The 24,799-nt window shown below is 43.8% G+C and overlaps 1 protein-coding gene across 1 annotated transcript in view; it reads left to right on the top strand.

Annotated features, from left to right (window-relative positions):
* LOC145401959 (dystrophin, isoforms A/C/F/G/H-like) overlaps positions 1-24,799 on the top strand; it is an 817,498-nt gene that overhangs the window by 309,737 nt on the left and 482,962 nt on the right. Inside the window, exon 5 of the mRNA XM_080274064.1 lies at positions 23,606-23,683. Coding sequence (XP_080130190.1) covers positions 23,606-23,683 — 78 coding nt within the window. The remainder of the gene's footprint in view (positions 1-23,605; positions 23,684-24,799) is intronic.

Here is a 24,799-nt window from a genome sequence, read left to right as displayed (position 1 = left end):
GAGAAAGAAAGAAGGAAGAGGGGGAAGAAAAGGAAAAAAGGAGGAGATTAAATGTAGGAAGAGAGGGGAGAGAAGGAAAGAAATGAAACAGCAGGAAGATTACGTTGGAGAGAGAGAGAGAGAGAGAGAGAGAGAGAGAGAGAGAGAGAGAGAAGGTGAGTGGGTGGTATCCCGGGAATTCAGAAGGAAGGAAGAAGAGAGAAAAATTAAGAGGTCATAGAGTTGGTCAGAAAAAGGAAGTTAAAGAGCAATGAAAGAGGCAATCTCTCTCTCTCTCTCTCTCTCTCTCTCTCTCTCTCTCTCTCTCTCTCTCTCTCTCTCATTTAATAAAACTCTCTGCGCACGTGTGATTTTCCTAAACTGAGTAAAATCGTCTTCAGAAAATCTACCCCACCCTACCCTACCCTACTCTGCCCTGCCCTACCCTACCTTACCCTACCTTGCCCTACCCTACCTTACCCTACCTTGGCCTATCCTTCCCTACCCTACCTTACCCTATCCTTCCCTACCCTATCCTTCCCTACCCTACCCTACCCTACCCTACCCTACCCTACCCTACCCTACCCTACCCTACCCTACCCAGCCCTGCTCTTCTAGCCTACCTTATCTTCTGTCTTCCCTACCCTATCCTACCTTATACTGTCCTACCCTAACGTACACTTCTTTAACCCTTCTTACCCTCGTCTTACCTATGTAACACTACCCTCTACTACCCTACCTTGCCCTACACTGCTTTACCTAGGTATTGTATAGTATTCTTACCTAACCTACCCCATAACTGATCCCGTCTATTTTGCCCCACCCCACCCTACCCTACCCTACCCTACCCTACCCTACCCAACCCAACCCTACCCTACTGTATTCAAACCCCTTACTCCCTGCCTCTCCCTCTCCACCTACCTCTCCCTCTCACTCCCTCCCATCACTGTCCTCCCTCCCTCCCACGTGCCCTTTACCTCCTCCACCCCTGTTCCCTCCCCTCCATACCACCCTCCTCCATCTCTTCTTCCCTCTCCCTCTCTCCCTCTTGCTTTGTTCTCCTTATCTTAGTCTCATAAAATAGATACCACAGACATAGCCCTCCCTCAGACAAACAGACACGTATGAACTAATGGATTTGTTGCAGTCTGCCTTCCTTTGATTCTCTCTCTCTCTCTCTCTCTCTCTCTCTCTCTCTCTCTCTCTCAGTCACAGTATCTATCATTCTGCCTTTATATCTACCCATTTATCTATCTGTTAGGTTCTTACTCTTGTGTCATATAGATTACACACATACAATCTCTCTCTCTCTCTCTCTCTCTCTCTCTCTCTCTCTCTCTCTCTCTCTCTCTCTCTCTCTCTCTCTCCATTTCCCGATTTCGTCCAAGCCGTGACTCCCGTGTAACGTATTGACCCCATTACCTGTGCTGCGAAGGGGGGGAGGGGAGAGGGAGGTTAAGTGAGATGGAGCGAGAGAGACATGTGGCACGGAGAGAGAGAGAGAGAGAGAGGGGGGGAGAGAGAGGGAGGGGAACCTGCATGTTAATTGTGAGGAGAAGAAAATAGAGACAGATGTTTTAAGAAATGGATGAAGGAAATGTGACAGTGAGGTGAAGATTGGATATGAGAGAGAGAGAGAGAGAGAGAGAGAGGCAGGCAGGCAGGCAGACAGGCTAATATAGACGTTGACAGAATAAGGGAAGAACCAAATTACAGGTAAAGAAGGTGAAACACTGAAATTAGGGCAAGAGCGAGAGGAGGAGAGCGAAGAAGAGGTAAGGAAAGGGAAGTAAGGATGAAAAGAATGAGAATAAGAAGGAAGAGAATACAACGAGGGAAGAAAAGGAGGATAACGGAGGAAGGGTAGAAAGGGAGAGAAGGGAGAGTATTAAATGACTATAGGTAGAGAAGAGACTGGAAAGAGGAATGAGAAAAAACTAATAAATGGAAAGATGGAATAGGGTAAAATGGAAGAGAGATAAAAAATAAAGCGAGAGTAAGGAGAAAGGGGGGAATAGGTGAGGGAGAATAAGGTGAGGAGAAGGGAGAGACTGCAAGGGTGCCATCCTTAAAGGGATAATAGGCAGATCGAAAATTCTCTCTCTCTCTCTCTCTCTCTCTCTCTCTCTCTCTCTCTCTCTCTCTCTCTCTCTCTCTCTTACTTCATCCTTCACCTTTGTAAATTTGTCTCTTTTTTTTTCAATCTTTCATTTTTATTATCCTTCTCTCCACTTTCTGTGACCCTACACCGAATAACAAGCCTAATGATATCCTATAACCCAGAAAACTATTTATAACGCTGGGTGGTAACCATATAGCCAAATAACGGGGTGATGTGGAGCCTTCTGTGGTGCCAATGTTAACTGGGTAGAGATACGTAAACGAGGCTCAGCAACATTACATTAGATTACATTGCTCCGTCCATCCCCTCATCTTTTTCCTACCCCTCCTCCCTCTCCTTCCAACCATCCCTTTCACTTTCCCTTATTCTCCTCCACTCTCGTCTATTCCCACTCCTTCCCTCTCTCTTTCTCCCTCTCTCGTCGTTCCTGTTCTTTCGCTGTCTCTTCCTCTCTTCATTAGTTCCTTCCTTAATTATTTCTCCCCTTTCCTCTCCTCCTACTCCCTCCCCGTTACCTTCCTATTCCCTTGCAACTTCCCCACTATGCCTTCTCCACTCTCTCCCTCTTGCCTTTCTCCCTCCCTCCCATTCCATCCCCACTCCATCCCTATTCCCTCCCCCCCCTCCCCATTCCATCTGGACTTTTCTGATCAGTCGCCACATCCTCTCTCTCTCTCTCTCTCTCTCTCTAACAGCCTACTCCTTCCCTATTGCCGACTCCCCTTACTTTGTCCCTCATCCCCCTCCCATTTTGCTGTACCCCCACTCCCTCCCCTCCCCTCCCCTCCTCTCCCCTCCCCTCCCCCTTACATTCTGCGTAATCCAGGGGCGTAGGTAGCGTTTGGCCTCTGTATTGCATCTTAATTAACTGACTAATTCTCTCTCTCTCTCTCTCTCTCTCTCTCTCTCTCTCTCTCTCTCTCTCTCTCTCTCTCTCATCTTCCATCGTTTCCTCCTCACCCCTCTTCTTTCTCTCCCCTATTGATCTCCCTCCAACACCTTCCCTCCCCTTCCTATATTCCTCCCATTCCCTCCCTCCTGCCCCAATTCCTTTTTCTCTCCCTGTCTCCTCTCCCTCTCTTCCCTTCTCCCTCCCCTGCTTTCCTCTTCCTGTCTCTTTCTTTTTTCCTTTCTCCTATCCCTTCGACTACTCATTCTCTCTTTCCTCCCCTTTCTCCTCTTTCTCTCCCCCTGCCTCTCTTTTTCTAACTTTCTTGTCTCTCTCTCCTTCCTGTTTCCTCCCTCCTCCATCGTTCCTTTCTCTCCCTCACTCTTTCCTACTCCCTCCCCGTCTCCCTCCCTCCTCCCTCCCCCATGCCCATATATTATCACAAAATCCCTATAAATATCGTTCAAAATAGCAAAATATTATACAAGTCTGCCATAAAGTGTCCAATTCATTATGGGAATGTATGAAACAGCCCGAATGTAATTGGATCCTGTGAATTAAAATGAAAAAATGTTGCTTCGTTCAGGATGGATGGATGGATGGATGGGTGGATGGATAGGTGGATTGGTGGGTGGATGGATGGATGGATAGGTGGATGGATGGATGGGTGGATAGATGGGTAGGTGGACTGGTGGGTGGATGGATGGATAGAAGGTGGGTTTGTTGGAAGAATGGATAGAAGGCTGGGTGGATGGACGGATGGATGGATGGATTGAAGGTGGGTTTTAGGAAAGGATGAATGAATGGATTGAAGGCTGGCTGGCTGGACGGATGGATGGATGGATGGATGGATGAATGGACGGATGGGTGGACGGGTGGATAGATGGGTAGGTGGACTGGTGGGTGGATGGATGGATAGAAGGTGGGTTTGTTGGAAGAATGGATAGAAGGCTGGGTGGATGGACGGATGGATGGATGGATTGAAGGTGGGTTTGAGGAAAGGATGAATGAATGGATTGAAGGCTGGCTGGCTGGACGGATGGATGGATGGATGGATGAATGGACGGATGGGTGGATGGATGGATGGATGAGTGGATGAGTGGATAGAAGGTGGGTTTGATGAAGGGATGAATGAATGGATAGAAGATTGATTATATGGACAAATGGATGGATGGATAGTTGACTGGATAATAAGTTGATTGGCCGGATGGATAGTGGATAGAAAGTTGTTTGAGTAGACGGATGGATGGATGGATAGATGGATGAATAGTTGAATGGATAATAGGTTGAGTGGAAGGATGGATAGTGGATAGAAGGTTGTTTGGGTGGACGGATGGATAGATGGATGGATGAATACTTGAGTGGATAATGGATGAGTGGATAGGTTGATTGAGTGGACGGATGGATGGATGAATAAGTGGAGAGTTAGGTGGATGGATGAGTGGATAGGAGAGCTGAATGGATAGATGTATAAATGAATGAGTTGATGGTTAGCTGGATGGAAGGATGAGTGGTTGGGTGGATGGAGGGAGGGAGGGATGGATGGTTGTTTGGTTGCACGGATGGATGGTTGGTTTTTGGATGGGTGGGTGGTTGAATGGATGAGTGGACAGAAGGATAGATGGATGGATTGAATGATTAGTGCTTGATGGTTGGATGGATAGACGGATTGTGGGTTGAATACATGGATGGATGGTTCGGTGGATGGTTGGTAAGATGAAGAAACTGATGGATAGTGGAAGGCAGGGAAGGATAGATGGATGGATGATTGGGTGGATGGGACTTCGGGTGTATGGATAGAAGAATGGATAGTTATTAGATGGATAGATGGATGGATGGATGGATGGATGGATCATTGGTTGAAAAGATGAATAAGTGGATGAATGGATGGATGGATAAGTAGGTGGATAGAATAGATAGATGATTGGATGGAAGGTTGGTTGGAAAAGTAGATAGATAGGAAGATAGATAGATAAATAGATAGATAGACAGTAGAGCTTTGTTGATTGGATTGATGGATAGATCGTTGGATAGATAATTGAGTGACATTGATGGAAGGATTGATGTAGATAGATATACTTTAAAATCTATCTTCACAGGTAGATAGATAAATTGATGACAGGGTATATAAATAGATAAAGAGACAGCTAGAATTTTTATGTATGTGTAAGTGTAGATAGATGGAGAATAGATAGAAGGATAGATAGATGGATAGATGGATAAAGAAGAATGATTGAGAGACAAATAAAGATGGATGAATATGTATAAAAAAACTTAATGTGGATTTGAGAGAGAGAGAGAGAGAGAGAGATGGAGGGGGGGACAGGGAGGAGGGAGCAGGGGAGATTAGAGAAAGGAGGGAGGGAAGCCAGAGGAAGGGAGTGATTATGGAGGAAAGAGGGGAGGGAGCTTAGCTGAGAGAGAGAGAGAGGAGGGAAAAGAAAAAGTAAAGTGGAAAGCATAAGAAGGAAGAGAAGACTGTAGATGGAGAAGAGTGAGGGAAAAGAGGGAAAGAACTGGAAAGACTGGGAAAAGCTGTGGATTGAGAGAGAGAGAGAGAGAGAGAGAGAGAGTCTAATGAGGAAGGAGTGTTGGAGGAAGAGAAAATGGGAGGGAGGAAGGAAGGAACGTGAAAGAAAGGCTTAAAAACCTTAAGAAATTACTTCCTTCTCTCTCTCTCTCTCTCTCTCTCTCTCTCTCACTTACATTCGTCGGGTTTCATATTTAGAAAGGAGTGATTTAAAGTTAGAGTTTGAACTTTTATTTCGTATGAATATTACCAGAGAGAGAGAGAGAGAGAAGTGAATAAAGACAGCCTGAATGATAAAGGAAGAGAGAGAGTGAGAAAGTGAGTGAGGAGGGAGGGAAGAAGTGAGCTAGCTTTTGTGTTGTCTTTTATACCATTGTTCTTTACATGTTTTCTTTTATTCTTGCAGTCTTTGAGCCCTTCTCTCTCTCTCTCTCTCTCTCTCTCTCTGATTTCTCCTCTTTTTTGGTGAGTTTTCTCTTCCTTTCATTTATTTCCTTCATTTTTTTTGTCTTACTTTCTCCCTCTTTTTCCTTATTGTCATCCCATCCTTCTCTTCTTTTCCTTCACGCTTTCCTTTCCTCTTTCTTTAATTTTATCCTTTCTCTCTCTCTCTCCTCTTTAACTTTCTCTCACCCCCTCCTCCTTCCTCTCTTCCATCTCTCCTGTACTACCCGTTTTCCTTTATCATCTCTTTTCTCGTTTTCTTTCCCCTCATTTCGTTTTCTTTCTCATCGTACACTCGTTCATTTCTCTCTCATTCTCTTCTTTTCTGTTTTTCCCTTATTTTCCGTATTTCTTTCTCCTTTCCTCGTTGTCCCCTTTCCCCTCCCTACTATTTCTTTCTCTTATGACCTTTTTTCCTTCCCTCTCCTTCCATTTTCTATCTTTTTCTTTCACCACTTGTTTTCTCCTTTCCATCTCTCTCGTTATTTCTTTTCCGAAGGGTTCTCTCTCTCTCTCTCTCTCTCTCTCTCTCTCTCTCTCTCTCTCTCTCTCTCTCTCTCTCTCTCTCTCTCTCTCTCTCTCTTATTTTCCCCTCCTACTCTTTTCTTTTCCTACTTTCTTTAAATTTCTCTCTCCTACTCACCACCCTCTTGTCTTCCTCTCTTAGTCTTTTTCTTCTTTTCCTTTCTTATTTTTCTTTATATACCCCTTTAATCTTCAGCCCTACTCTTCCTCTCTGTCTTCCTTTTCGTCCTTTGGTCTTCCTGTTTCTCTCACTGCCTAACCTTTTCTTCTTGTTTTTCTTCTTCCGTTAATTTTTCCGCGTCTTCTTCCACCTCTTCCTTGCGTCTCCATCTCTCCCTCTTCTGGCGTTTATTTTTAATCTCCATTTTCTTCCTCCGTATCTCGTTTTCTTCGTCCTTTTTCTTCGGTTCCTCTCTCTTTTCCTCCCTTGCTCTTTTCCTTCTTCTTTTTATTCTTTTTTTTTTTTCCTCTTTTTTCTCCCTCTTATTTTTCTCTCACCTCCTCTTTCCTCTTGACTGTGAAAGGCTAACTCTAGTCCAATCAAGAGGAACAAAGAGGCGACACCCCCCTCTTGGATTAATTACGGCCGGAGAGAAGGAGGGAGGGAGAGAGGGAGGGAAGGAGAGAGAAGGGAGGGAAGGAGAGATTTTAAAGACGGAGGTGGGGAGCGGGGGGAGGGAATACAGTGGAAATATTAGGTGGGTTGGGGAAGGAAGGAGAGATTGAGGGAAGGAAGGAGAGAGAGAGAGAGAGAGAGAGAGAGAGAAATAGGAGGGAGGGAGAATAATAGGAGGGGAGGAGAATGAAGGAGAGAGAGAAGGAGAGAGTGAAGGAAGGAAAGAAGAAATAATAAGAAAGTTTGTTTTCTTAGACTAGGTAAGGAAAGGAAGGAGGGATGGAGAGAAAGGAGGGAGGGAATGAGAGAGAGAGAAAGAAGACAGAGAGCAAGAGAAGAAGGAAGGAGTAGAGGGAGGGATGGAGAGAAGGAAGGTAGAGAGCAAGAGAAGGAAGAAGAGGGAGGGATGGAGAGAAGGAAGAAGGAAAGAAGACAGAGAGCAAGAGAAGAAGGAAGGAGAAGAGGGAGGGATGGAGAGAAGGAAGACAGAAAGAGAGGGAAGAAAAGAAGCTGGGACTGAAGAAAAGAAAGAAAATGTGAAATATGTTTAAGGAGAGAGGAAAGAAATGAAAGATAAATGGAAGAAAGAAGACAAATGCCAAGGTTTGTGTTTGTGGCTGGGAGGAAAAATGGAGAGACGTCTGGAAGAAGGGAGGGAAGAAAAATGGAGGTGTGTAGGGTGGATTAGGAAAGAGAGAGAGAGAGAGGGGGGTGGGGGGAGGAGAGGAGAGAAGAATGGAAAAGCTGGAAAGAGAAGTAAAGGAAGGGGAGGAAGGAAATATGGAAGTAGGAAAGAAGGAAGGAAGAATGAAGGAGATGGAAAGAGGAAAAGGAAGGAAGGGATGGAAAAAAGATGAAAGGAAGGGAAGGGCGGAGGGAAAGGAGGGAAAGGTAGAAGGAAAAGGAAAGAGACGGAAGGAGGAGAAAAGGAGAGAAAGGAGACATGAAAGACGAAAGGAAGTCGAGGAAGAAAAAGACGGAGATATTAAGGAAGGATGAGAGAGAGAGAGAGAGAGAGAGAGAGAGAGAGAGAGAGGAGAGATTAAATGGATGGGAGAGGGAGATAACAGAAGATGGAGTGTGAGGCGAAGTTAAGATTGAGGAGGAGGTGGAGGAGGAGGAGGAGGAGACAGAGGAAGCAGTTAGACAAATAGAAAGGGGGGGGGGAGAAAGAAAAAGGGGAGGAGGAGGAGGTAATAGTTAGAGAAGTAGAGAGAGGAGGAGAAAGGAAAAGGGGAGTAGGAGGAAGGAAGGAAGCAGGAGTTGGAGGAAGAAGAGATTGAGGAGGAGAAAGAGAAGACTTTACTGGCCCTACAGTGTGAAGGACCAGACTTTTGCCTCGGAGGAAGAGAGAGAGAGAGAGAGACTGGTATGGTGTTGGTATTAATTCTATTGTGTCGTTTGGCTTTGTGGTGTATCTCTCAATGGTGGGGGATCCAAAGACCGATTATATCAGGTCTGTGAATTGGGTCATTTTGTGTTGTTCGATCCCCTTGCCTATCTGTCTATCCATCAGTCAGTCAGTTGTCTATCTTCATATCTGTCTATCTGTTCTATCTATGTGTGTTTCTCTGTGTAGCTGTCTGTCTATCTGTCTGTCTATCAGCTGGTTGGTCTGTCTGTCTGTCTGTATCTGTCCACCTCAGTATCTGGTCGTCTAGCCGTCGTCTGTCTATCACTCGGTGTAGTCTATCAACCTATCCGTCTTTTTTTTTTTTTTTTTTAACAACCTATTTATTACTCTCCTACCTGTCAAATCGGTCGGGGACTCTACTTTTGCGCGGTTTCGTCAACACGTCCGTCAATTTCGTGTCCGCGCTCTGTAACTTCCACATTCACGGAGAGATTTTGATATAACTTCACACAGTTGTTCCCCATACCATGACGGTGTGTCGTATGTCTGTGTGTCTGTCTGTACTTTGCCCTTTCTTTCCTGTCAACTATCCTTCATATCACTCTGTCTTTCCAGCTTACTCCTCCATATTTCTTTCTTTCCTTCGATCCTACTTTTCTATATTTCTCCCTGTCTTTCCATCCAACTCTTGTCCATCACCGTATCCTGTAAGGTTTTGCCGCAACAAAAGGACCTCTTGACACATTCTGTCCCTACTCAGTAACAACCTCTTCCTCCACGACTCTCCACCGTCCATCCTATAGAATACTCTTACCGTCTTCTTAAATGTCTTTCTCTTGTCTTCTTCCGTCCACCCCAATCTCAAAACTTACATCCAATTAGTGGACACACACACACACACACACACACACACACACACACACACACACACACACACACACACACGAGCGAGGAAAATTAATAATATAGCGAGCATAATAAGCATATTGAACCAGCAGGGACACCGGTAAACGCCCTGTGGTAAAAATGGCAGTGCATGTTTAGGTTTATACTGGAGGGGAATTAGGATGTAATAGGGCTCCAGGGCCGAGGTTTTTATGGCAGGATGAACGACGGCTGGGCAGGGCAGGGCAGGGCAGGGGGGAGCATGATAGGACGGGATGGAGTAAGGGAGAGGAGGGCAGGGCTGGGGAGGGGAGGGCAGGGTAGGGGAGGGCTGGGCAGGGCAGGGCAGGGCAGGACATGACAGGACAGAGGCAAGGGAAGGGCAGGAGAGTAATGGATGTTTGGGTTTATAGTGGAGGGAAATTAGGTTGTAATGGGGCCTCTGATTGGCGTTTTAGCGGGACGGCAGGACACGGCAGGGCAGGGCAGGGTAGGACAGGGCAGGGCAGGACAGAATTAGGAGAAAAAGGACAGGAGAGAGTCGGACACAAAAGGACAGAACGTAGAGTAACAGAAAGAGAAAAATGAACAAGGCAGGCTAAGAGGAGGAGAAATGAGAGAGAGAGAGAGAGAGAGAGAGAGAGAGAGAGATAGGAAGATCAGGAGAAGGTAGGAGAGACTAAAGGACAGGAAAGGCAGGGCAAGAAGGACAGGAGGAGAAATAAGGGAGGAATGACGGGACATGGCAGTGCAAAGGAAGACAGCAGAAGGAATGAAGAGAAAGGAGGGCAGGGCAAGGAAAGACAGAAGGAGAAACACGAGAAAGAATAAGATAGGGCGAGGCAGCGAGGTACAGGAGAAGAAATAAGAGAAAGGAGAGAACAGGGGAAGAGAAAAAATAAGAGAGAAAGATCCAAATGAGATAGACCAGGTTAAGTTAGTATATGGCAGGAAAATAGAAGGCCAACTATTGGGAAGAATGTGACAAGATGGCGGAGAAAGACTGAGAAGGGTTAGACAGGCTGTGACAGAATAACACAACGACAGGATGGGGCAAGGAGACGCAGGGGCAGGGAGGGGTATAAACGGGCAAGATGCAGGACAGAGCAAGATATTAAAAGACAGGGCAAGACAGGCCGAGATAAAGGACGCAGCAGGAGAGGATAAGATGATTTTATTGAACTTTGGGAGGCTTGTCGCAATGGAGGGGTTAGATATATAGCCTTCATTAACATCATTGAAAAAAAAAAAAAAAAAAGAGGTATTCTAAGATGAGCAGAATCGTGTAGTAGCAAGAATAAATTAGATAGCACGCAGAGAGCGCATACCTCCGCCAACGGTTATACCAGACAACTCAGATCACCTCCTAAACTTTATCAGCTCTTCCTTGGCCCATGACCTACATATCCACACACACACACACACACACACACAAAATCAGTAAAATTTATCAAAAAGTTCCTGAAGTATCTTGTGGACAGACAAATAAAAAACAGTCCTGAACCGGGATTCGAACTCAGGTGACCACCAAAACTTAATCAACTCTTCCTTGGCCCATAGCCCACATACCCACAAAATTTCATTGAAATCCATCCATAACTTTTTGAGCCATCTTGTGGACAAACAAACTAACAAACAAATAGACAAACGGGTGAATGAGAGACGTGCGGTAAAGGTTAAAGGATGGAGCAGAACAGGACGGAATGTTTGAAATTGGACGGCAGGACAGGTGAAAATATTAAGGGAGTAGGGAGGGGGGGGAGTGCAATGGTGGACAGATATCGAGAGGGACAGGGCAGGGCAGGCGAATGTGAAGAGGGTAGTGCAGGGCAGGAAGAGGGGAGGGAAGGGCACGGAAAATAGGACACGGTAGGATATGACGAAGCAGGGCGAGTATGCAGCAGGAAATGCAGGGCAGGGCAGGGCAAGGGAGGGGAGAGGAAGGCAGGGAAGGGCAGGTCTTGAGAGGAATAGGTAAGAGCAGGTAAAACAGGGGAGGGCAGGGCAGGACAGGGCAAGGGAGGGGAGAGGAAGGCAGGGCAGGGCAGTGATTGATGGGGTGATTTGGAATGCCTCTCACAAAATTCCACTCTGACCACCTCTCTCTCTCTCTCTCTCTCTCTCTCTCTCTCTCTCTGCATTCTTCCTTCCTTTATTCCTTCTTTCCTTCATGCTTCCTTCCCTCCTGCCATTCCTTTCTTTTTTTTTTTCTTTCTTTCTGTCTTTCATTCCTTCTTTCCTTTCCTTCCCTTCCTTTCCCTTCCCTTCCCTACCCTTCCCTCCCTCCTTCCTTCCTTCCTTCCTTCCTTCCTTCCTTCCTTCCTTCCCTCCCTCCCTCCCTCCCTCCCTCCCTCCTTCCTTCCTTCCTTCCTTCCTGCTTTCTTCCTTTCCTTCCTTCCTTCCTTCCTTCCCTCTTTTCATCCTTCCCTTTCTTTCATTCTTTCATTCTTTCTTTCCTTTCTTCCTTCCTTCCTTCCTTCCTTTCCCTTCCTTCTTTCCTTCCATCCTTCCTTCCTTCTTTCCCTCCTTTGCATCTTGTTTCTCTTGTCCTCTTCCTTCTGCTTCTCCGTTTTCTTCCTCTCCCTGATTGCTTTCTTCTTTCCCTCCTTCCTCTTTCCTCTCCTCTCTTCCTGTTCATGCCCTTTCCCTCCTTTCTTCCTCCATTCTCCTCCTTCCTCTCCTTCTCCTCCTCCTCCTTCTTTTCCTTGTCTTCCCCCCCTTCCCTCCCCTCCATCTCCTCCTCCTCCTCCTTCTTTCCTCTCCTTACCTCCCCTCCCCTCCCCTTCCCTCCCCTCCCTCCCTCACCCCACACGCTTTCGACATAACTCATCCTCATTCTTGCTTTTTCCTCCAGATTCTCTCTCTCTCTCTCTCTCTCTCTCTCTCTCTCTCATATGTATATATAGGTATTTATGTCAGACTTTCCATCAAAATTTCCCTCATAGTTCATCCTGAGTGCATTTTATTTCACACAGATATTCTTCATTGTCTACCCAATAAAGTTCTCCCTCCCACCATCTTCCTGTCTTTAATAATCTTGTAATAACAGCCTCCTGTCTTTCAAACTGTGTCAGCTTTCATTTTTATTCAGATAGCCCTTTTTATATACATTTTTGTCAATATATAATACGGTATATCAGTTTGTATATAACTATCTATCTTCTTTTTCTGTCTTTTATCTATTATTTATCTATTATTGTTATGTATATCTGTATGTATCTATCAGCTTTTTTCTGCATTATCTATTTATGTTTTTTTTTTTCATTCAAGACTCACACACCTAAATAAAATAGATAAATAAATAAATACTTCAATTTATCAGTCGCTTGTGTCTGTCTGTGTAACTGAACTCACTCCTGTAATTTTCTATCTATCCGTCCATACCCGACTGTCATTGCATCTATCCATCCATCTATCAGTCGCAAAATAATCCCACATTAAAATCAACGCAAAAACCGACAAAAAAAGAAACAGACCGAAACATACCGCACCGGAAACGAAACAATGTGGAGAATTTTGCTCACATATTCCACCTCGCCATATATATATTTTTTTTTAAATGTTTATTTATAGGCAAAACGCAACCTTGATTTCCATACATATTTACTGAGAGAGAGAGAGAGAGAGAGAGAGAGAGAGAGAGAGAGAGCTAGGACATGAATGAGCGTGAGTGTAAAATAAATTTGGGAGAGGAGAGTGGAGAGGAGAGAAAAAAAAAATGGCAGGAAAGAAATAGTGAATGACTGAATTTGAGAGAGAGAGAGAGAGAGAGAGAGAGAGAGAGAGAGAGAGAGAGAGAGAGAGAGAGAGAGAGAAATAGTGAAAAACTGAATTTGAGAGAGAGAGAGAGAGAGAGGTAAGAAAATGTGAAAGAAAATTGATAAAAGAGGGTAAGGCTAAGTAAGGAAAGATGGGGCGGGGCAGGAGAGGGCGGGGTGAGGCGGGGCAGGAGAGGGCGGGGCAGGAGAGGCGGTGTGGGCGGGGCGGGAGAGAGCGGGTTGGGGCGGGGCGAGACGGGACGGGGCAGATGGGTGCGGCAGGGTAGGTAGGAGGAAGGGGAGGTGGAGGCGAGGCGGGGCGGGGCCGGAGAAGGGCGGGGTGGGGCGGGGCGGGGCAGCGGACTATTATTAACGTGTGTCCAGGTAACAGCGGAGGGCCCACACAATCAATACTACCTGGCTTCTCTCTCCTCTTTCCTCTCTCTCCTCTCTCCTCTTCTCTCTCTCTCTCTCTCTCTCTCTCTCTCTTTCTCCTCTCCTCTTCTCTCCTCTCCTCTTTCCTCTCTCTCAATCCTCACCTCTTCTGTCCTCTCGTTAGCTTCTTTCCTCCTTCCTTCTTTTTATCATTTACTGTCGTTCTGTCCTCATTCATCTTTCTTCTCCTCTCACTTGTATCATTATTCCTTCATCCTATCCTCTTCTCTTTCTGATTTTCATTCTTCTTTCCTCTCCTCTTCCTTGTTCTTTCCTCACCCATCTTTCATCTCTCCTTTCCTCTCTTTCGTCGTCCTTATTGTGTTTCTCTTCCTTTCTCCTCTTTTATTGCCTTGCCCTTTCTGTGTCCTCTTTCATCTTTCTCTCATCCTCTTTTTTTTTTTTTTGTCTATTATTGTCCTCTCATTTCTTCATCTCTTTTTCTGTCCTCTTCTCTTTATCTTCTCTTTCTCTGTACTACACTCTTTTCATACTCATTTGTCTTGTTTTCCTTCTTTTCTCTTTCCTGTCTCTTTACGCTGCCCATCCTCTCTCTCTCTCTCTCTCTCTCTCTCTCTCTCTCTCTCTCTCTCTCATTATTTCCCACATCCAGCCTTTCTTCCCTCCTCTTCCACCCTCCCTTCCCCTCCATACTCTTCTCTTTCCCTCACTTTCCTCCCCTTCCCTCTACCCCACTCATTCTCTAATTGACCCCTCCTTAGTCCTTACCTGTCTTCCCCCCCCCTCTCTCTCTCTCTCCCCTCTCCCTTCTTGCTCTCTCGCATTCCATCACTCTTACTCATTGCTCTTCATCCTCCTTCTCATTCCACTCTTATTGTATCTCTCTTACTTTGTTTCACTTCTGCTCTCTTTCCCCTCTCCGTTTTTTCACTCTCTCGTTCTACCCCACTCACTCTTTCCCTTCCATCTTCCCTCTCACTCATTCATCTGTCATCATTTCCCTTTTACCCCATTCTTTCGTCGTCTTTTCCTCTTCCCCTTCCCGTTTGGCATTTTACTCCATTTCCACCCCCTCATCTCCTTTCATTTCCCCTCCCATCTCCTCCCTTCACTTATTCAGTTCTCATCTGCCTCTCTCTTTTTTCCTTTCCACTCCTTCCTTTCCTCATTTAACTTTTCCCACTCTCTGCTTTCTTGCCTCAGTTCTCATCCTTTTTCTCCTCTGTTCTTCCGATTTTTTTTTTACTCAGTTTTATCCTTTCTCCAGTTTTCATTATCTTTCTCTTCTCTTTCGTTGTCTCCTTGCACTCCCCTCTCCAAGTCTTCATTCCCTTCTCCTCGTTCTCCTCATTCTTCTCTTCCTTATTTCCATTCTCCATCCCTTCCATTCCTCTCCGATTCCTATTTTTTCACTGATTCGTTTCTTCCTCACTTTTCTTCCATATTTCATCATCCCATTATCACTCTTTCTCTTCCTTTCTTTTTTCTCTGTTTTCTCATCTCTCTATCTCTCCCCTCCCCTCCCTCCCTCCCTCCCTCCCTCCCTCCCTCCCTCCCTCCCTCCCTCCTACTCCCCTTTCTCTGAACAAATAACTGTTAGCCCGTCTCTGTGTGTGATTTAGTTGGGGGTTATTGTATATTAACACTTACAAGTCAGGATGGTTCTGGGAAGGTGTGTGTGTGTGTGTGTGTGTGTGTGTGTGTGTGTGTGTGTGAGAGAGAGAGAGAGAGAGAGAGAGGAGTGTTAAATTCATTGACTTTAATTTTCTCTACTGACTCATTCACCAGTCTAATCCATCTACCCTCCTACCTTTCCTTCTTTCTTCCTTCGTTTCTTTCTCTTCCTTCTTCCTTCATTCGTTGCTTCACATTTTCTTCTTTCCTTGCTTCCCTTTATCTGTTTTCATCTCTTGCTTCCCTCTTTTCTTCCTTCCCTTTCTTCGTTTGTCCCTTAATTCCCTCTTTCCTTCCTTCACTTCCGCGTTTGTAACCTCACAATGGAGACTTTAGTTTGACTTTTCATCCTTCCTTCCTGCCTTTTTTCCTTCCTTTCTTCCATCCATCCATCCATCCTTCCTTCCTTCCTTCCTTCCTTCCTTCCTTCCTTCCTTCCTCCCTCCCTCCCTCCCTCCCTCCCTCCCTTCCATCCATCCATCCATCCATCCATCCATCCATCCTTCCTTCCTTCCTTCCTTCCTTCCTCTCTCTCTCTCTCTCTCTCTCTCTCTCTCTCTCTCTCTCTCTCTCTCTCTCTCTCTCTCATCAAGTTTTCATCTCACCATGCATTTCCCCTTCGTTGTATATATCCACTTTTTTTCATTCATTTTTCCTGCATTTCCCTCTCTTTATTCCCTTTCCATTATTTCCTTTCAAATTCTCTTCCCTTCTCCTTTTTCTTTTCCTCTCTTCCCACTCTTCCCCCCTCTCCCTTCTCTCCCCCTCCCTCCTCTCTCGTTCTCTTCTTCAGCAGTTTTCCTCTCCTTCTCTTTCCTCCCTTCCATTCTCTCCCTCTCTTTCCCCCTCCCCGTTCCATTCACTCCCTGTCTTTTCCATTTCCTCCCTTTCTCATCCTCTTCTCATTTTCCTGTTATCTTTCTTTCCCTCTTCCTTTCACTTTACTCCTCTCCTTCCTGACTTTGAATAAATGAGAGAGGGAGAGAGAGAGAGAGAGAGAGAAACCAGATTACCCCACTCTCATGTTGCCACTTAACCCAGAGAGAGAGAGAGAGAGAGAGGGAGGGAAAGAGAGAGAGAAGCCAGATTACCTCACTCTCATGCTGCCACTTAATCCACTGAGAGAGACAGACAGACAGAGAGATTGCAGCTTGTGAAAAAGAGAAAAGTGAGAAAGGAAAACATGAGAAACAGAAACTGGAATAAAGAAAATAAGGAGAAAGAAAGAGAACACAGAAGAAGGAATGGATAGAGAGAATTGATATGGACGGACAAGAGGGAACGGAAGAGGAAGGAAGGAGGTGAAGGAGGAAGTAGAGGAGAAAAGTAAAGAAGAAAACAGAATGAAGAAAAAAGTGTCACAAAGAACAATAGTGAATGACATAGGCAGGAAAGGAAGGAAGGGAAGGGAAGGCTACTGAGAAAGAAGGAAGGTAAACGAGGCAAGGAGATTGAGAAGGTGAAGGAAAGAGGGATGATGGGAGAAGGAAGGAAGGTAGGAAGGAATGAGAGATGGGAAGAATGGAGGAGGAGGGAAAATGAATGAAAGAAAAGGAAGGAAACAGGGGATGAAGACAGAATAGAATATGACAGTAAGTAACAAGGAAGGAAAATAAGAATAATAATGAAGAAAGGAAGGGAGAAAGGACGAAAGGAAGGATGGAAGAGAGGACGAAAGGAAGGAAGGACGGATGGAATGAAGGATAGTAGGGAAGGATGAATGGAATAAGGAAAGAAATATGGAAAGAAAGAAGGAGGAAGGAATGAAGGAAGGAAGGAGGGAAGGAAGGAGGGTTGTAAGGAGATTTAGCTGATTAACCTTACAACATTGTTTTTAATTACACGCTGTTAGTCTGTGTTTGTTTGTGAATATGTGTGTGTTTGTGCAGCCTGTGTTGTGTGTATGTTCGTGTATGTATGTATGCATTTGTGTCTACATACGTGTTCTTACATACTGGTTTTCGTTTGTGTATGCTTATAGGTGTTTTTTTTTTTTTTTTTTTTTTATGTGTCCGACTCTGGGCATAGGCTTCACAGCCTGCTATCAAGGCCCAGTAGTCCTCCTACATATCATACACCTCTGCATGTCACCACTTCGGCGCTAACACCCACCGTCCATACTGAGTACATGCTAAGGCTGTCTCATACAGGACTGGTGTATTGGCATTAGCGGGGGTATTTTTACGACATGTCGGCGGGTCTTCTGGTAGATCAGTAAAGCCTGATTTTAATGAAATTCAAATCCTTAAACTGTTCCCTGCCCCAGCGGGGATTTGAACCTGGGTCCGTTAGAACGGCAGGCCACCTCTCTACCGATTGAGCCACGCCTGTGTGTGTGTGTGTGTGTGTGTGTGTGTGTGTTGTTTGCCTCCATGTATTTTTAGAATGTTTGTTTGTATGTTTGTCGTATTTGTTTTGATTATGTTTTTGTGAACATGTGTATGTATGTGGCATGTGCGTGTTTGTATGTTTATGTGTCTGTAGACCTGTGTACGTGTTTGTGTGTATGTGTTTGTGAGTATGTGTTCTCATGTATGTGCCTGTGTATTTATCCGTTTGTGTATGCGCGAGTTTATGTTTATGATCATGTATGTGTGGTTGTGTTTGTGATTGTGTGTGTATTTGCTCCTCTTTATTTGTGTTTGTATACGTCTGGTTATGTGTACGGGTGTTTGTCTGTATGTGTGTGTGCATGTAGGTTTTTGCATGTGTGTACGTATGTGGGTGTGCAGGTATTGTGTGTCTTTCGTATTTATGTGTGTATGCTTGGGGTGCTTCGTGGTTGTGTGTGTGTGTGTGTGTGTGTGTGTGTGTGTGTGTGTGTGTGAGAGAGAGAGAGAGAGAGAGAGAGAGAATTACATTTACATAGGTACACAAGATACACACACCTTGCCCACCTGTGTACAAATTACACAGTACAAAGAAATGAGAGAGAGAGAGAGAGAGAGAGAGAGAGAGAGGGGCCTAAAAACAAAAGAATAAATGAAGGAAGGAGCTGAATAAGGTAAGTGAAGGAAATAACTATAAAGAGGAAGCATAGGAAGGAAAGCGAGAAAGAGGGAAGAGGAAGCTGAGAAAATGAAGAGGAAGAAGAAAGTTAGAGATAAAAGTGACTATCTTGCAAGAAAATTCAAGAAGGAAGTGAAGAAAAGTCGAAGAAGGAAGAAAATAATGAAGGAAAGGCAAGACAGGATGTAAGAGTGTGAGGATGGATGAAGGATGGAAGGAAGGAAAACAGAAGGAAGGAGGGATGGTAAGTGAGGGAATGAAGGAGAGAATACAAGATGGGAGGGGAAGGAATGAAGGATTTGTCAAGAGTGGCATCAGAGAGAAAAGGAAAGAGGATTTGAAAGAGAGAGAGAGAGAGAGAGAGAGAGAGGTAAATATAATAAAAATTGAGAGAGAGAGAGAGAGAGAGAGAGATCATAGGTAAATAGATAAAAAAAATTGATAGATTAACATATAGATATATAAATCGATTAATATAAATAATCACAATAGTAACAAATTAATTACACGAAGACAAGGACAAAGACAAGGAAAAGGAGGAAAATAATGATGAATGAAACCCAATAGGAAAGAGAAACAAGGAAAAAACAAGGAAAAAAACGTATTTGAAAAAGTTATGATTAATTTCTTGTTTGGTTGTCTTTCTGAAGCTGTTGTTGTCTTTCTTGTTTTGTTGTTGTTGTTAGGGTTGTGATGGTGGTGGTTGTGGTGGTTGTTCTGTGGTGTGGTTGTGGTGTTTGTGTAAGAGGTTGTTGTGGTAGGAATGTTGGTGGTTGTGGTAGGACTATTGGTGTGGTTGTGGTAGAAATGTTGGTGGTTGTGGTGGGAATATTGGTGGTTGTGGTAGGACTGTTGGTGTGGTTGTGGTAGGAATAATGGTGGTTGTGGTAGGATTGTTGGTGTGGTTGTGGTAGGAGTATTGGTGGTTGTGGTAGGACTGTTGGTGTGGTTGTGGTAGGAATGTTGGTGGTTGTGGTGGGAATGTTGGTGGTTGTGGTAGGAATGTTGGTGGTTGTGGTAGGTGTTGGTGGCTGTGGTAGGAATTTTGGTGGTTTTGGTAGGAATGTTGGTGGTTGTGGTAGGGTCTTGAAGAGGGCTTTCGTGGGATTGTCTGTGAGGGAAGAAAAGAAGAGAGAGAGAGAGAGAGAGAGAGAGAGAGAGAGAGAGAGAGAGGGAGGGAGGGAGGGAGACTTGAAGATTAGAAACAAAAAATGTAAGGGAAAAAAAGGAAGTGTGAAGGAAAATGAATGAAAAAGAAGAGTTAAATTGAGAAGGAGGGAGAGAAGGAAAGGAGGAAGAAGTAAAAGGACAAAGATAAGGAGGGAAGGAAGAACGAGAAGGAAGATGGAGGGGAGCAAAGAACTGAAGAAGAGTGGGGAAGGAGTTGTTGGAGGAAATGGAGGGAAGGAGGGAGAAAGAAGAAGGAATATATGAGAGACGAAGGAATTGGAGGAAGTTGAGAAAACGAAAGGAAGGATAGAAGGAAGGAAATAAGGAATTAGGAGGAAGTGAGGAGGGAGATTGGAGAAATGACGACCGGGAAGGAGAGATAATGAGAGTGAAGTGAGGAGGAGGAGGAGGAGGAGGAGGAGGAGGAGGAGGAAGAGGAGGTGTGAGGTAGGGGAAGATTGAGGGAGGTAGGAGGGAAGGAGAAAATAGAGAGAAGAATCGGGGAAAGTGGTCGATAAGGAAGAAGGGAAGAACGCTGGAAGAGGAAGGAGAAGATGAAGGAAAAATGAAAGTCTGGAAGAAAGGGAATGCAAGGATGGAAGATGGAGATGATAATGTGGGTTAGAGAGAGAGAAAGAGAGAGAGAGAGATGAGGAAGTGAAAGAAATGGAAAGGAAGAGAATAGCAATGGATTGAGCTAAGAGGCTGGGGAATATAAAAGAAAGACGGAAAGAGAGATGAAGTAAGAGTGAAGGAAAGAGTGGAGTAAAGATGGAAAGAGAAGAAGGAGAAATGAGAGAGACTGAGAGAAGGACGGAAGAGGAGAGAGAGAGAGAGAGAGGGAAAGAGAGAGAGCGAGCGTGTATATGAATGTGTATTAGAGACAGTGATGAGTGAGTGTCTGTGTGAGTGCAATATAGCGTGAGAGAGAGAGAGAGTGTGTGTGTGTGTGTGTGTGTGTGTGTGTGTGTGTGTGTGTGTGTGTGTGCGGCCCAGGTGTGTTTGCCTCTCATTAGCACCTGTAGTCTCCCCCAGGTAAACAGGCAACCAGGTGTGTGGAGTTTAGTTCGCGTGTTTGCTCTACACATCTGTTTGCACTCCTTCGTAATTGCTTGTACACCTGTCGTTTCTTACACCTGTCTGTTTTCAAAGCATTTACCTCTAACGTACCTTTTTTTTTTTTTTTTATTTTTTTTTTTACTATCTTTCCAATCCTGTCATTTCCAGACCTGTCATTACCACACATTTGGCATAACCACATCTGTCAAGCATAATTAGCCCTTCCTGCACCTGTCATTACCTGCCCTTATCATTCACCTTTCCCCTTTCACACCTGTCATTTCCACATATCATACCTATCCACACCTTTCCAGCTCAGTTCACTTGTACAGTACATTTCACACCTCATGCACGTGTTTCTTTTGTTTTTACATACGTGTTGTAACCCTTGTCATTTCCCCATTGGTCTTTTGTATATATGACTAATGCAGTCCTACGCAGACCTGGCTCACCTGACTTCGCACCTGTATATCCGAAGCCTTTGATTCTGCATACACCTGTTTCTAAAATCTTACACACATCTCTCCTCCCGTCTTATACACATTTGGCTGTATCCAACACATGCACTCTCTCGTCAGTTCATTTAATCCTCCTTCCACACCTCTTCTTATTTTTCATTACCTGTAGTTATATATCAGAGTATATTCATCACATTTTTTTTTTACACGCAGCTGCCCATATCAGCTGTTTAACTCTCTCTCTCTCTCTCTCTCTCTCTCTCTCTCTCTCTCTCTCTCTCTCTCTCTCTCTCTCTCTCTCTCTCTCTCTCTCTCTCTCTCACACACACACACACACACACACACACCTGTTTCATTCTCCACACCGGCTAATATCGACTCACCTCTCCGCGTCACACCTGTCGCTACCACTACACACCTGTATACACCTGCTCATTAACCCCTCACACGCTGCTGTATACCTTTCCATATACTCTATCGAATTCAAACACATTCCACTCTCAAATTCCGTAGCAAAAATCTTGAAATAAAATGCAACTAGGACGAAGTAAACAGAAAACTAATTAAGGCCAGTAGAGCCAGTGTTCATGTGTTCTCAGGTTTTCGTTCAGGTATTTCTCCTCTCCTCCCCAATTTGTTCATTCAGACTTAATTGAAGTGTTTGGGTAAATTAGGATCTTGTATTTTATTTTTTTTTATTTGTTGTATTAAGACGTCTCGCTGTAGATAGTAAAATTAATAGATAGGTGAGTAGGCAGATAGATATAGATATAGATTTTTATGAGTGTTGGCAGATGGACTGATAGATGAGGTGATACAGATGGTAATAAAGAACTGAAGGTAGTGGCTGGAAAGATGGAAGATTGTGGTGAAACAGGGACCCGAGGAATCAGAAGGGCGACTAATCCTAAAAGAAGGTTATGGGTTTTAAGTTAATCGATTGATGTTTGCATATTTTTGTACACGAACTTCCTTCCTTTTGAAAAGGGTTCATGAAAAGCTTGTGGTAAATGTGCATATAATTATCTTTACAAATGAATTACAACATTCTTTTATACTTACTTGCTGAGATACATAAACATTGATATCTGCTGAGGCCAGATATATGAAGTTCTGTGGGTGGACGGTGAGATACGTTAAGTAATAATAATAATAATAATGACAAGCACCAACTTAAAGTCATTTATCTCAAATCTCACCTTAGACAGATTCGTCGCTCATACTTCAAGGATCTCATTCTGGTACTCTGGCATCTTGAAGTCACCATCCACTCATACGATATTTTTATGTATCTGGGTCTCAGAACATAGGGAATTTAGACTATAGTAATTGACAGCCCTTGAGTTAACCACGATACTGCATCTCGAAACCCAAATGGCGGTATTGCAACTCGAAACCCAAAAATCTTGCGGTTGATCAATAAAGTTTTCCAACACAAGGGCCTCGGGTGTTGGAGTTCTCGTCGTTAGGGAAATTGGTGGCTGTGCAAAGGTTATTGATATTAGTGGAAGAAGTGCTGAAAAGTCACAGAAATTAACCTTTACACGATGGGAAGGTTTGGGTGTGGTGCGTAATGCTGTGTGGTGTGGCGTTGGCTGACATTTTGGGTTATTCCTGTTAATCTAATGACGTGCGTTTTATTATATTCTTCCTGTTTTTCATTGTATTCTTTCTACCACCAGACTATTTTCTCTAACTTTGAAGAGAGGATTACTGTACCCCTTTTACTCTAACCTGGCCCATAATTGCCATCTCTCCATGTTGAATGCTCACTTGTAACAGTAAACACTAGGCTGTGATGCTAGTCAGCAAGAAGTGCTATGGACTGAGTGTTAGAGCCGTAATATTGTCTTTTTATACCACTGGTCTACGTGAAATAAGCTACAAAAAGACAAAAATATGGGTCAAGTTAGAGTAAAAAGACTGCAGTGAGAGGCTTGGAAACAGACTTCATTAAACCCCATTTCAACAAGAAGTCTCTCATAAACTGTGTAAAAAGCATTCATGGGTAGCACGAATAAGATAAAAAAATATATATGTTTTTGGACTGAAGGGATTAGTACTAAAGAAAACTGGCATTAGATACTGATTGAATTTTTTGTGCTGGGAAGATTGAAGATGTTGATGTGGTTGAAGGTGGTTGACTGTATCCTGTGTTAGCGGAAGTATGTTGAGATGTGAAGTTCGATCAGAAGGTTGAATAAGAACATCAGGCCAGAGTAGAGAACACTTGAAAATACTCAGAGTTATTGAAATTGCGGTATTACTAAAAAGATAGATTATTCGATCGTGATGTAATAGATGATTGATAAGATTGTAAATATCTGTGGAAGGTTTTTTTGTGCCTCTTATCAAAAACTAGTGAAATTACAGATATTTGCAGGATACACAATTGACTGAAAAAATTAATAGCACTTGAGTTATGTGTAAGCTATTTTACCATAATATTATGTAAGATAAGTAGAAGGTATTTATTTCTTGAAAGGTTGATTGCTAAATCAGGAGATAGATAGATAGATAGATAGATAGATGTATTAACGTTACTACTCTTGTTCAGCTCAGGTAGTGGAGAAAGTTGTTCATAAATGTTGAATGATAAGTTTGTGGATAATTGGAAGCTGGATAATTATAAATAGCTTAGGTTTAAGTCAGCTGGATGTGCTGGTTGAGCAAGATGTAGGTATTGGTAGAATCTTGGGTCAGTAAATTGTTGTCCTGACCTGACTTGACCTTACAGCCACAGAGGGCGACGCCGCAGTGTACAAATTCCCAACACACTCACGTCTTTTTGACCACCTGCGGACGTGCTTTAAAGGTAACAAAAAATGGAAAGTGAAAGGTGCAAAAAATGACTAGTTGTGATGCCTCCTTCCCTTGCGCCTCCACCTGGATATGCCCGCTTGACACCTGCGCCTTCTTAATTAGCTCGTGCACACCTGTTGGGCTAGACAGGTGCTTGTAACAGGTGTGGTTTTTGGGTGTTGTGTTCTTGGTGTGACTAACTGGGTGTACATTTCTTCTCTCACTGACATACAGGCCCAAATACAGTGTACACACATGTATATATATATATATATATATATATATATATATATATATATATATATATATATATATATATATATATATATATATGATTTTGGTATTGCAAAATTTTCATAATGTACACGTGTTTATTTAATTATATATCACATACCTTAGAAGAAGTCACAGAACATTAAACCCAAGACTTTAAATATTTAAGTTCTTCAGAAAACATACAGTCAACATAAACAGTCGGTACACTGACTCACATAGGGTTAGGAATTATAGTGTTCAGTCGGAAAACTGTGGCCATGTAGTGTCAGCTGAAGTTTTACGGGTTGTGCTTGGCAGTGATAAAATCGTCCGGCTGGAATCAGAACAAGTCAGTAAAAATCGTCATTAAAGTGAAACGGGGAGTATGGTCGATTTGCGTTAATTTTGCATTTGTATACCTGTACATGTTTCCGCCAGACGATTTTATGTGATAAGTGAAATCCTCTGAGTACTGAAAGGGTTGAGAATGCATTAGATATCATCCACCAAAACGCACTGCTTAACAGGTTAGATCACATCCACCAAAAGGCACTGACAGCCACTTTGATACGATTACTTTTTCTAACTTCGACCAGACGATTTTATTCAGCTCGGGAGACTCTTCTGCTTGTGAGGAGGTTAATGATGACCGTAATTAATTCCTCAAGTTTGAAAAGTCTCTCCCAAGTCGACTATAATCGTTTGGCGGTAGTAGGAATGAAGGAAAAAGGCGTGAAGGTAGTGGAGAGTGACGGATGTGTTTGAGTCTTTGATCACATCCACCACAGAGCACTGGCAGGGGTGAAGGATGCATTAGTGACCTAGATCGCATCCACCAAGGAGCACGTAGAATTGTGGTGGCGGCGGCGGTGGT

The sequence above is a fragment of the Coenobita brevimanus genome, chromosome 57 (assembly GCF_032717465.1).
Source record: "Coenobita brevimanus isolate Jiangsu-jjx chromosome 57, ASM3271746v2, whole genome shotgun sequence".
Taxonomy (NCBI): Eukaryota; Metazoa; Arthropoda; class Malacostraca; order Decapoda; family Coenobitidae; genus Coenobita; species Coenobita brevimanus.
The sequence above is the reverse complement of the archived record's forward strand: the minus strand, read 5'-3'. Positions and strand labels throughout refer to the sequence as shown.